Below are 12,638 nucleotides of genomic sequence, written 5' to 3'. Positions count from 1 at the left end.
AGCTAATCTGGAAGTATGGGGGGAGGGGGGAAGGTAGAGATTGGGGTTCCCAGAGGTAAAGAGTCTCCAAAGGGGAGAACCGGAGTGGGAATCATTTTCATTTCCTTCAGCTTTCTTTGGCCACTTCTTTGTCTAGGCAAGTCCCATCCCGTGCTTTACTACTTAGGAGTTAGAGGGAGAACCAAGCTGGGGACACAGGCAGGGACCCACACGAAGCAACGAAGCAGCAGCCGCAGCCAGCCCGCACCTCCTGGAGACTACAAAGAGGCTCACGCCAGCGCGTACTCAGACAACTCTTTTCAGGAGCACCATCTTCCCCCTCAGACTTCACTGCGCACAAAACCACACACGGAATACGCACGCACGGTTACCAAACCTCACGCTCAGAGTTCACACAGCGCCAACCCACAGCGGCATCTGATGCGATGTCTTTGTCTCTGGATCTCTTTCGTCTTCGTGCTCGCGCGCACACACACGCACGACACTCAACAGAAACATCCAAGCTCTCACAGTCCGGGAGCCTGAGTCTGGCCGAATGCACCGCTGTTTCTGCGCCCTGGTCCTCAGGGCATTTCCTCTATCTTGCCCTTCTCAGCTTAAACATTTGCTACCGAGAGGCGTCCTCAAGAGTTCCTCCCTGTTCTTTCCAAGCCCTCACACGATAAAAAAGCCAACAGCTTGCCCTTCGTCTCCACTCTGCGCGCATCTGGAGAGCAGTTGGTGCCGAGCCACCCGCTTCCATCGTCGCATCCCTGGACGGCAAAAATAGCTCAGGTGGGCCAGCTTGGGGCCGAGCTTTTTTCAAAGTGATCCAAGACGATCACTTCTGTCATCAAGATGGACTTGCGGCCAGATCTAAGAGCGAATGGTAGACTTCAGAGAGTCTCACAGACGTCCCGCCGGGCCGGCCGGGCGGCTCTTCTAGAGACTCGCCACTGTCCTGATGGTTATCCAGGCGGTTATCCAGAGGATCTGGGGCCCCCCTCCACAGCTCGGGGGCTCTAGAGGCTTGGTCCGGGAGGGTGGGGGACCTTGAGAACCAGCCCACACCGAACTCCTCCCTCCTTGCGCGGCGAGGTGGGACGGGCCAGGACGTCCGCTTAGCACCTCCTCCAGAAATGCAGCAGTTGGGGGGCCCCCACCCCGGCCTTCGTGTGCTCCTTCCCGCCGCCTTGCCAAGGGTGCCCTTCTCCAGCCCCTGTTGCACTTCTGAAACCTTCCGTGCCCCTTTTCCCTCGTTCTCGCTTCGCCCTCACTCCCCCTGGCTTGGACAGCGTCCCCTCTCTGCCCTCCGCCCACGCACCGCCTGACTCCGAGGGGTGCGAGCGCATTGGGCTGCGCCCGCGTGGGGGCGCCTCGCCAGCTTCGCGTAGCTGTTCTGACGCCGCCGTTGCCGCCGCCCTCCGCATCCCAGCCGGCACCCGCGCCAGCTCTGCAGTGTACTCGTCGCCTCTCGGGCCGGTCCCACCGAGAGCCAGCCTATCGCGCCCGGTGGCAGCTTCGAACGCCCGGCGCGAGGGTCATGAGCCAGAGCGCCCTGGGGCGCTGCGCCAAGAACCAGCGGAGATAGCGGCCCTCGCCGCCTTGACGCGCGCCCGCCGCGTCCCCAGACCCTTCTGTCCTTTCCTCTCGCCCGGCCGCCGCCATGGCCACCCTGCTCCGCAGCAAGCTGACCAATGTGGCCACGTCCGTTTCCAACAAGTCCCAGGCCAAGGTGAGCGGCATGTTTGCCAGGATGGGGTTTCAGGCGGCCACGGATGAGGAGGCGGTGGGCTTCGCGCACTGCGACGACCTCGACTTTGAGCATCGCCAGGGCCTGCAGATGGACATCCTGAAATCGGAGGGCGAGCCCTGCGGGGATGAGGGCGCTGAACCTCCCGTCGAGGGAGACATCCATTATCAGCGCGGCGGCGCTCCCCTGCCACCCTCAGGCTCCAAGGACCAGGCCATGGGAGCTGGTGGCGAGTTTGGGGGTCAGGACAAGCCCAAGATCACGGCGTGGGAGGCGGGCTGGAACGTGACGAACGCCATTCAGGTGAGCGCGGGATTCCCAGCTCTGCCTGCCACCATCCCTACCTGAGCTATGATTGCCAGGCTCTGCCCCCACAAGAACCCCGCAGAGGTCTAGGCCTCAATGCCCCCTCCCTTCAGGACTCGAGAATATTTCTCCCCTTCTCCGACCTTCCTAGCTGTGTAGAGATCTACGCCCCCAGCTGGTGTCCTGCTCAGACCCACATACTCTCCTTTTACTGCCTCCCCCCTCTCAACCCCCCCCCCCCCCGCTGCAGGACAGGCTGAGGTGGCGGGCGGGGGGGGGAGGGGAGAGGGGGGAGCACAAATCCAGAAACCCTGTAAAAGCTGGTGACAGGGAATGGCTGAGGGGAGGGAGGAGGATGAGGGAGAAAGGAAATCAGAGCCTGAAGGAAGAGTTTGTCTGCGTTGGGCTCCGGAATGGAGTCACAGCTGCATTTTCCAGAGGACAGGGGGAAACAGCTGAGCTGGAGTCTCCTCCTCCCGACACTCGCAGAAGTCATGCACATGTACAGAGGCAGACACGTACCCACATCCTCCTTGCCCACGACAAACAGGCATAAGACGTGAATCTATTTACAGTTCGCAGGTTTACCCCAAATGCACTGGCCTACACCCTAAGACGCTCCGCAATAGCGGCAATACCTTTAAACAGCGAGTACCCCATGTACAAGCTTGATCATAACGCGTGCACACTCAAGCACACACTCAGGCAGACAGCACCCACTTGGCTCGTGCAGCTTTGTTGGAGACATACAGGCGGGTACCTAGGAGCATCTATGGTCAGAGAGACTCCGCGCTACGCGCTACCAAGCTGCGCAGACGAATTCCTCTCATCCGAAATCTGGCTGCACCGCAGAAGCCTGAGCGCCCCCTCCAAATGCGGGCCAAGCTGCTCCAGAGGCTGAGAGAACTGCCCTAGCCTCCAAACCCTCCATCTGTAACCTCTAATCCCAAACCCTAGCCCAGTCCCTTTCCCATCATAAGCACAGAGTCCTCCGTTAAAGGATTTGGAGTTCGCAAAACGACCCCAGGAGCTGGCAGGGATTGGTGGGTCCCAACTTCGGGGAGGGAGGAGGCCTCGATTCTGGGCGCCCCTGAGCTCTGCGTCTTGGCTCCCTGGCATCTATGGGGTGTTGAATCGTTGAGACGGAGAACGTAGGTTTCTTAGGGGTGGAAGGCGACAGCTGCGTTGCCGTGGACCATAGACTCGGCGGGATATCTAGGAATCTCTACCCCTTGCACTTCCAGCTCCAGGGACAGACAAGATAGTCTTGACAGAATCCTGGACAGGGCTGGAGTCCGCAGAGAGGGCCTTTGCTGGCCTGTGTGCTTCTCCCTGGGTCTTTCAAGATTCTATTCTGTAGCTCGAGAAAGGACGAACGGTAGGCTGGAGATTGGCAGGCCCCTGGAACCCTGTGTTTCGTTAGCTTTTCTTCTCCGTGTAAATTATAAGCCATAGAGCGCAGCTTTGGCCCTCCTGGCCCCTTCGGCTTCCAGAGGCCTTCAAGCTAAGGCTTCCGCAGCGCAGCCGTCAGGCCTTTTGGTTCAGAAGGGTCCCTCAGCTTACCCCACTTAATACCTTTCTTAGGGCTTGTCCTTGTCCCAACTCCAGCCTTGTCCCAGGGTTTTTGTTTTGTTTTATTTTGTTGGTTTTTTTTTCTAAGCCAGCATCCCTATCCCCTCTCCCGTCCCCAAAGCCCTGTGCCTACCCAAAGCATCTGCGTATTTCTTCCTTTCTGACTTTCTTCCGTTTTCAACGGGCTCCTTGCAACCCGACTTCGACTCCTCTGGTTTGCCTCCTAGAGACTCGTGTTTTCCTCGTTAATGAGCACCTCATTCCAGGCCACGTTAAATCCAGTATCCAGTTCTCCAGACCTTTCCAAAGCGCCCTTCGGGGTCCATGCTTTTTCTAGTCCTTGTTGTCCATGCCTTCTTCTGGTTGTCTCCCCAGGAGCCATCTCTCTATATGCAACCGCAGGAACTATCTCTATATTCCTCTCTACCCTCAGCCTCCTCCATACTCCCAGACACTGGTCCTCCTTCTGACTTAATAACTAGATTCTGCATTAGGGACCCTTTCCCGACGATTCACCCTTATTCTCTCACTCGGCTGGTTTCTTCCCTAGCGCCCCCTAGCGATAGTTTCGGACTATACCCCCAGGGTCTCCTAAGGCTGCAGCCACTGAGCTCTTGGGTCTGGTTGCCTCTTTTGCATCACAGGGCATGTTCGTGCTTGGCCTACCCTACGCCATCCTCCACGGAGGTTACCTGGGCTTGTTTCTCATCATTTTCGCCGCGGTGGTGTGCTGCTACACCGGCAAGATCCTCATCGCCTGCCTGTATGAAGAGAACGAAGATGGCGAGGTGGTACGCGTGAGAGACTCCTATGTGGCCATAGCTAACGCGTGCTGCGCTCCTCGCTTCCCCACGCTGGGCGGCCGCGTGGTCAATGTGGCGCAGATCATCGAGCTGGTGATGACATGCATCTTGTACGTGGTGGTGAGCGGCAACCTCATGTACAACAGCTTCCCGGGGCTGCCCGTGTCGCAGAAGTCCTGGTCCATCATCGCCACGGCGGTGCTGTTGCCCTGTGCCTTCCTGAAGAACCTCAAGGCCGTGTCCAAGTTCAGTCTGCTGTGCACGCTGGCCCACTTCGTCATCAACATCCTGGTTATCGCTTACTGTCTCTCTCGCGCGCGTGACTGGGCCTGGGAGAAGGTTAAATTCTATATCGACGTCAAGAAGTTTCCCATCTCCATCGGCATCATCGTATTCAGCTACACGTCGCAGATCTTCCTGCCCTCGCTCGAAGGCAACATGCAACAGCCCAGCGAATTCCACTGTATGATGAACTGGACGCACATTGCCGCCTGCGTGCTCAAGGGTCTCTTCGCGCTCGTCGCCTACCTCACCTGGGCTGATGAGACCAAGGAAGTCATCACGGATAACCTGCCCGGCTCCATCCGTGCCGTTGTCAACCTCTTCCTGGTAGCCAAGGCGCTCCTGTCCTACCCGCTGCCCTTCTTCGCGGCCGTCGAAGTGCTGGAGAAGTCTCTCTTCCAGGAAGGCAGCCGCGCCTTCTTCCCGGCCTGCTACGGAGGCGACGGTCGCCTCAAGTCCTGGGGGCTGACGCTGCGCTGCGCTCTGGTGGTCTTCACTCTGCTCATGGCCATCTACGTGCCGCATTTCGCGCTGCTCATGGGCCTCACGGGCAGCCTCACCGGAGCTGGCCTCTGCTTCCTGCTGCCCAGTCTCTTCCACCTGCGCCTGCTCTGGCGCAAGCTGCTGTGGCACCAGGTCTTCTTCGATGTGGCCATCTTCGTCATTGGCGGCATCTGCAGCGTGTCGGGCTTCGTGCATTCACTCGAGGGCCTCATCGAGGCCTACCGAACCAACGCAGAGGACTAGGGGCCGGGGATCCTGTCCCCAGCTCCCGCCCAGCCCACCCCCTCCATCGCCCCCTCAATCTTAGCCCTCCCTTCACCAGCCCCGTGTACGGCCGCGCTAGGGAGGCCGAGCTTTAAACTCCTCCGGTTCCTAGTTGCTGATTATTCGGGGACGGGGTGGGGGAGGGAGGGATAGACATTCAAGGTCCACTGCGTCTGCGTTTCTATTCCACACCGCCCTGGTTTGGGGGGAGGGAGCGGAGCGTATTTGTGGAGGTTATTTTCTGTCCTTCCTGGAACAACCTCTCCCCCCGCGCCCCCCACCCCGCCCCAACTTTGGCTCCAGTCACCGGTGGGGGTGGGAAGGGAAGGGGAAAGGGGCGCGTGCCGCTTGCAACTCGCAGGCTCGGAAACTTACCCTGGGGGTGGGGTGGGGGACATTTCACAGCCATCAGTGCTTGGAATCAACAGCGTCCAGCCATTTCCAGCAAGAGCGCTCCCCATGCCCTAGACATTTCAACCTGGAGGCCTGAAAGGCTGACTGGGAAATCCATTTCGGGCGGGCAACTTCTGGAGAAGCCGCGGCAGGGGCCGTTTGCCTGCCAGTTTTCAGGAACCCAAACTCATCTTGTGCAATGTATCTGGTTGTGGAAGTGTATACTGTGCGTGTGGTGTGCTCGTGGTGAATAAGATGAAATGTATATCAGAAAAAAATCTATCTCTAATTTAGAGTGCGGTGCATAATAATTATATCCGCAAATAAAGAAGAAACAAAGGCGTTTCTGGCCTCCTGTTCACAGCTGCCCAACGCGGTGGTAAGTGGGAGGCAGGTGGGGCGGGGGTTGGGGGGGCACCGAGCTCTCTTACCAAGTAAAACTGGGCGGCGGGGAAAAAAACAGTTATGGTTAAAGGGTCCTGGGAGACATAGTTAGTTCGTACCAGGATGTTAGGATGCACGAGCTAAAGGGCCATTACCACTAGGGTTCGGAAGATTCTTAGAGAATGTGGGGGCTCCTTTAGCTTCCAGCCCTAAAGCGGATGGGGCCAGTGCTACGCTAGGTAAAAGAGCAAACTCCTAGCTAACAGTGAGGGGCGGGGCGGCGGGGGCGGCGGTTGGATTTCAGGGAGAGGGGAAAGCCAGGCAACAAACCACCAAAAGCACAAACCAACCCCCCCCCCCGCCCGTGGACTGCAAACTGAGAAGAGAATGATAAAGGAATGGGTTGTGGAATTTTCCACCCCCCCCCGCCCCCTCCCGCCCCAAACCCCGGGGACCTGGCGCCAAACCCAATGCCTTGCAGGCACCAAAAGCACCCTGCCTCAAGCCCCAGCTGGAGTTGACTCAGCCACTGCAAAGGGACTGACCATTTACAATGATCCATTGACGCGCATCATTTTTTTTTTTCCCTTGCTCAGCCTGGGACTGTGGTTGTCCGGTGTATTATTCAAGGCATCAGGGTCGGGACCGATTTTTATTTTTGTTTTCCAGTACTGCCTTCATGGGAGGCTGCCTGAGACTGCTGGGAAGATCAGAGTACGTGTTCCGTAAGAGAGCTCAAGGGTTGGGCTGCTGTAGGGTCTCCCCCTCACTGTGGGAGAAATCTAGGTACAAGCTTTTGGAGTGAACCTGACGTCTAAGCTGGGTGCCACTCTCTGCAATGGGGGAGGAGGAAAAGAGAGAGGAGGGAGGGGAGAAAAAAGGGAGGGAAGAGAGGAGACGGGGAGGGAGAGGGGAGTATCTATGTCACACACACACACACACACCCCTTGGTAAAGGCGCGCGCCACCACCGCGCACGCGCATTGTGGTGAGCTGGGTATGCGATTAACTGTGACAGAGGTGCGTTCAAATCACTGTGGTTCTGCGACACAGAACAGGAGCAAGAGAGAGCAGGCTGCCAAGCAGCTCTAAGAAGGCCTTTTGAGATGCTTGTTCCCTTCCCTGCCTAGTGGCTTTATTTCCATTTGTCACTATTGCTGTATGCTCAGGCCCCAGCGCTAACCAAAGACTTCTGCTTCCTGTCCTCCATGACTACTGACGCCTCCCAAATCCAAGGAGGAGGGCGCTGACTGCCCATCTTCCTGCCTTGTGTCTGTTTCTCAGTGGGCCAAGACTGGGCTCAGATCCATACACTGCAGCCTTAAGAAAAAGCTGTAAAGGGGTGATATTTCTCTTCTACCCTGCCAGCTATGACCTTCTTATCTTTAGAGGGACAAATGAGAGCAGCAGCAGGTTGTGGACATTGACTGCTAGCTCCGAGGGTTAGCTTCCATTCCCTCAGTAGGTTTGGCTCCAATCTTTGGGCTCAAGTTTCAGGAGACCAAGTCCCCCAGAGCAAATCTTGATGGTGGCGGTGGCAGAGCCCCCTAGAGTCACAAATGGAACTCTCTGCATCATGGTGCCTGGGTGGCTAATGATCAAATTAGGATTCAGGCTCCTGGGAAAGCTGTGGCCCAGATGGGACCCATCTCCACATTTTCTCACTTCTCTCCAATGTGCATGAAGACGTCCTAGCCACAGTGTACTAGCATCAGGGATCTGAGCCCTAGGGAAGCTTATCCGCACACACCCAGGGTTCTTACAGCATTCCAATTCCATCTGTTGTTGACTAGTCCACTGCCCCTATCTGCAGCAGGGATGTGTTGGTGTACCAGTCTTGTGCCCTTGAGGAACCACAAAGACCCATGTCTGCCAGCCACAGAGTCTAGAAGTGTCCCTACCTCACTACCCCAGTGGCTGGAACACAAACTGTTGACCCTCAAGTAGGCTTTCCCCTTTGTGGCTTGGGTAACTGTTTTGGTGCAAGCCTCGGAGTTCTCACTGCCTCTTCCCCCACCCTACCCTCATCTCCTGATATTAATTTCTGCTCTCCCCAACCCCCCAGGGCTTTGTTCCAGTATCAGGTTTTGTTTGTTTGTTTAGTTGGTTGGTTTTTTTCCAGACAGGGTCTCTCTGTGTAGCCTTGGCTGTCTTGGACTCACTTTGTAGACCAGGCTGGCCTCGAACTCACAGCGATCCGCCTGCCTCTGCCTCCCGAGTGTTGGGATTAAAGGCGGGCGCCATCACACCTGGCTCCCAGTATCAGTTTTTAAAAGTGAAGATTTGCCAAACTGAGTTGATGTTCTAATATGGTATCTTTTGTTATATGATGCACCGTATCTCAGAGACTGACATGCTCCTTATTCGAGGACTTTAGAGAGATGAAGGAAGCCAAACAGATCCAAGGGGAACCATTAAGCAGTGGAGAGAATCCAGGCCTTGCTATTGGGAGGGGGATTAGATACAAGGCTCAGAGAGGGGCTGTGATGGTGAAAGGAAATGAGTAAAGTTGAGGGTGGGGCAGGCCAGACCACCAGGCTGGGCTGGATTGACTGCAGGGAGCTAGCCTTGAGTCCACCCCACACCCGTCCCCTCCTCCCCCCACAAACCATGTGCTTTTATTTTTCCCTATTGGGTATTATGCAATTTCTAAATACAAAAAGAAAAAGAAAAAAAAAGTTTACACTCAACATATCGTACCCATCACCTAGATGGAAAGAGTCATTTCTCAATACTACCCGCCACATATCTGTCCATCCAACCATTCCCTTTGAAAGAAATGCCCTCCAAGCCTACAGACACTAGTCTACTCCCTCTCTGGTTCTTAAGTAGGAGGGCAGTGATGTGATGTGGGGGTGCAGGACAGTACTAAGTCAGGCTGTCCCGGAGCCCGAGCAAAAGGAAACAACCATAGTTGGTTCTGTCTTTATTTCACATTTCACTACTGTATCCACCAGGCTGTTTTGAATATCACAGTCCGTTTTGTATTGCTTTTGATTTTAAAAATATTAAAAAAGAGATAGGGCCATGGTTCCATCAATAGAATTCTTAGTGTCAAGGCATGAGGACTTGAGTGACGATTTCTATCATCAACATAAAAACGCTGGGCATGGTGATTTCCTCCTGCACTGGGGAGGCAGAGACTTGAGGACCCCTAGGGCTTGCCGGCTAGCCAGCATAGTTAAACTGGTGATCTTTAGGTCTGGTGAGTGACCCTTTTAAAAATAAATAAAAATGGATCGAGCTGAAGAGATGGCTCAGTGGTTAATAACTAGAACTGCTCTTTCAGAAGACCTGAGTTCAATTCCCAGCAACCATGTTGTGAACCTGGCAACCAATCACCTAGCTCTACAGAATCCAATATCCTCTATATTTAGAAGGAGGAGGAGGAGGAGGAGAGGAGGAGGAGAAGGAAGAATTACAGTGAGCCAGGAGGTGGTGACACATGCCTTTAATCTCAATACTCAGGAGACCGAGGCAGGAGGATCTCTGGGGTTCAGGCCAGCCTGGTTTACAGAGAGAATTCCAGGACAGCCAGAGATACACAGAAAAAACCTGTTTGGAAAAATAAAACAAACAAACAAACATACAGAAAAAATGGGGTGGAAATTGCCTGAAGAAGATGCTTGATGTTAACATCCCTCTCCCCTCCTCCCAAAAAACTATTGAAAACCCAGGAGCAGTGGTGCACATCTGTGATCCAGCCACTTAGGAGACAGAGACAGGAATATCTCCAGTTCCAGGCCAGCATGGCCCTACCGAGCAAGACTCTACCTAAAAAAAAAAAGAAAAAGAAAAAAAAAAAAAGAAAGAAAACAAACTATAACAATAACAACAACAAAACAGAAATATCAATTTAACAAAAACTATTCAAGTTACTTCCTGGTTTTTTTTGTTGTTTTTTTGTTGTTGTTGTTTGTTTTTTGTTTTTGTTTTTGCTCCTAAAGCCAATGCTTTACTTTGCCTTATGATATTCCCAGCTCTGGGTGTAAGGTAAAGTCTGGGAGAGGTGCAAGCCCTCCGGGGATCTGGCTTGGATGTTTCCAAGAGTTAACAAAGAAAGGACTTCATAGTGATGTTGTGGTTGCTTCTGCTCATCGTAGGGTCTCAAAGGGGACAATAGAGATGGCTTTCTGTCCAGAGGCCCCTAGGAAGATAATCTGCAGTGCTGAAGGCCCAGCTATATGGGGGTGGGGCGGAAACATGGTAGAAACTGAGGGTTCTGTAGAAGGATGGCAGGTGCAGGCCTTGGGCTAGGGAGGGAAGCATGGCTAGGTTGGGAATGAGTGCATGAAAGGAATTGCTAGGGCTGCCTATCTCTTACCATTTATGGGACCACTGAGGCAATGGGTTGGTGGATGGATGGATGCATGGATGGATGGATGGGTGGATGGATGGATGGATGGGCCAGTGGGTGGGTGTTGTCATGAATGTCAGTGGTTGGATGAATGAGCCAGTGGGTAAGAAGATGAGTGAAAGGAAAGATAGATCAATAAATGAGTCAGTGGGGGAGTTGAGGAAATGAGTAGTGTCTAGATCAATGGGTGAAAAGAAAGGAAATGGGAGGATCAATGTGTCCATAGCAACTATCCTTTTCTGTTTTGTTGACAAGATTTCACTGTGTAGCCCTGGCTAGCCTGGAACTCATGTAGACCAGGCTGGCTCTGAACTCACAGAAATCCCCCACTTTTGCCTCCTGAGTGCTAGGATTAGATGTGTGCACCACACCTGGCTTCTTTAGTATTTGAAACAGAATCTCACTAGTCCAGGCTGGCTTAAACTTGCTATGTAGCCAAGGTTAGCCTTGGACTCCCCGTACCTCTACATCTTGAATACTTGGATACGTGTGTATGCCACCACACGTGGCTCATGGTGACAATCTTTAAGCATAGTAAACCTCCAGGGTAGATATTCTCTGCTTAGCTCTCTACCATATCTTCAGTAACACAGATTTCATATGCAGAATTTGCATATGTAACACATATCTCGTGGGCAGAATTAAGTGCATTTTATAATCGATAGACCCATGTATTTAAAAAAAAAATCACCAGCACATTGAAATATCAAAACCACAGGAAACCAAACATGTGGTGAGCCAGTGAGGTATGTGGAAAAATAAATCCCTAGGTGAGGGCCCTTGGGTAATAACAATATTTAAAGATTATGCAAAGGAAGGGTTGAGATAGGTAAAAAGGTAGCCTGAGAGGTAGAATTAAAACAGGCTGATGCTCTGGAACGGAAGAACGGGCTTCAAGGAAGAAATGGAAAGACTGCTTCTTTTAGCTGAACAAATGCCACCTTGGGACAGGCATGGAGGTGTGGACATCCTTTGCCCCTAAGTCCTAGAGGCCAAGAAACATGAGAAGCCTCCAGGGGCGGCTCAGCAAGCACTTGGAAAGTGTTCTGATGGGGGCCCATCTCTGCAGAGGGTGCTGAAGCGGGGAGGCAGAGACTACACAGACAGGAAGCAGAAGGGGACAGAGACAGAAGGGCAGTTTAAGGTCACAGGGAGCTTGGCTGCCTGCAGTGGGGTGGGGGGGTTCCCTGCAACAGACCAGCCCACAAGGAGGCACATCTGAAGTCTTTGAATGGGACAGCACATGTGGGAGCCCATACTAGGAAGACTTGAGCCACAGAGACGTAAGGGACAGAAAGGGAAGCTCAGCTCACTGGACGTCACAGGTGGGTATGCTCCTCTGGGAATTGGAGCTCAGTCCACCGGAAGCTACAAAGGTTCCACAGTGAGCATGTTTGAGGAGCTGAGGGTATGGTTGCTAGCCTTAAGCCTTTACCAGCAGGAGGGTAAGGACGGGTGGTAGTTGCGAGGCGCGTCCAGCTTGCAATGTCCTCAAAATGTTCCTGTGGTCACCGAAAGCTGTTAGACATAGCACAGGCACCGGCAGCAAAGAGTCAAAGTGGGCTTGGTAGCCATGCCTAGCAGAATGTCCCCAGACTCCAGTGTCATTTGTTACAGAGGCTGTGACACAGGCCCCCAGAGACTAAAATGAGAGCCAGATCAGTTGGCCTTAAGCTCATGGGCTTCTCAATGGTACCTGAGAGTTCAAGAGAACCCTTAGTATTAAGTAGCTTTTAGTAACACACCAGCTATTTGGCATAGGCAAACTGGGATAGATCTAAGAACAGCCCACAGAACAAAGGGAATCCCTTAATCTCAAGATGTTGGGGGTGGGGTGGGCGGGAGAGGGGTGTCTCTGAGTTTAGGTACTAAAATCAGTGGAGTCGCTAATGCATATGGTGGTCATTTAGGGGCCTGCTATAGGCTAAAAGTTTAGATGCCTTAGGGAAGGTTCTAGAACAATAGGCTATACTGTGGCTGTTGTCTTCTGCAGGGGCAGCCTGCCATCTGACATCACCCTGTGTGAACCTTTGAAGGTGCTG

General features: G+C 53.6%; 1 protein-coding gene across 1 annotated transcript; it reads left to right on the top strand.

Annotated features, from left to right (window-relative positions):
• The first annotated feature begins 322 nt into the window (after nt 1–322).
• Nucleotides 323–6,199, top strand: SLC32A1 (solute carrier family 32 member 1). Its single transcript, XM_084777697.1, has 2 exons — nt 323–2,035; nt 4,255–6,199. The coding sequence occupies exons 1-2, from the start codon at nt 1,646–1,648 to the stop codon at nt 5,440–5,442; spliced, it is 1,578 nt and encodes a 525-aa protein (XP_084633823.1). The 5' UTR covers nt 323–1,645; the 3' UTR covers nt 5,443–6,199.
• Nucleotides 6,200–12,638: the final 6,439 nt, after the last annotated feature.

Source organism: Acomys minous (genome assembly GCF_964271855.1).
Source record: "Acomys minous genome assembly, chromosome: 3".
NCBI classification, from domain to species: Eukaryota; Metazoa; Chordata; class Mammalia; order Rodentia; family Muridae; genus Acomys; species Acomys minous.
Note: the sequence above shows the minus strand (reverse complement) of the source record. Positions and strands in the feature narration are given on the sequence as shown.

Coding starts and splice junctions, on each gene's coding strand:
- SLC32A1 (XM_084777697.1), top strand. CDS start 1,646: ATGGCCACCCTGCTCCGCAGCAAGCTGACCAATGTGGCCACGTCCGTT. Junction 2,036..4,254: donor ACGTGACGAACGCCATTCAG/GTGAGCGCGGGA, acceptor TTTGCATCACAG/GGCATGTTCGTGCTTGGCCT.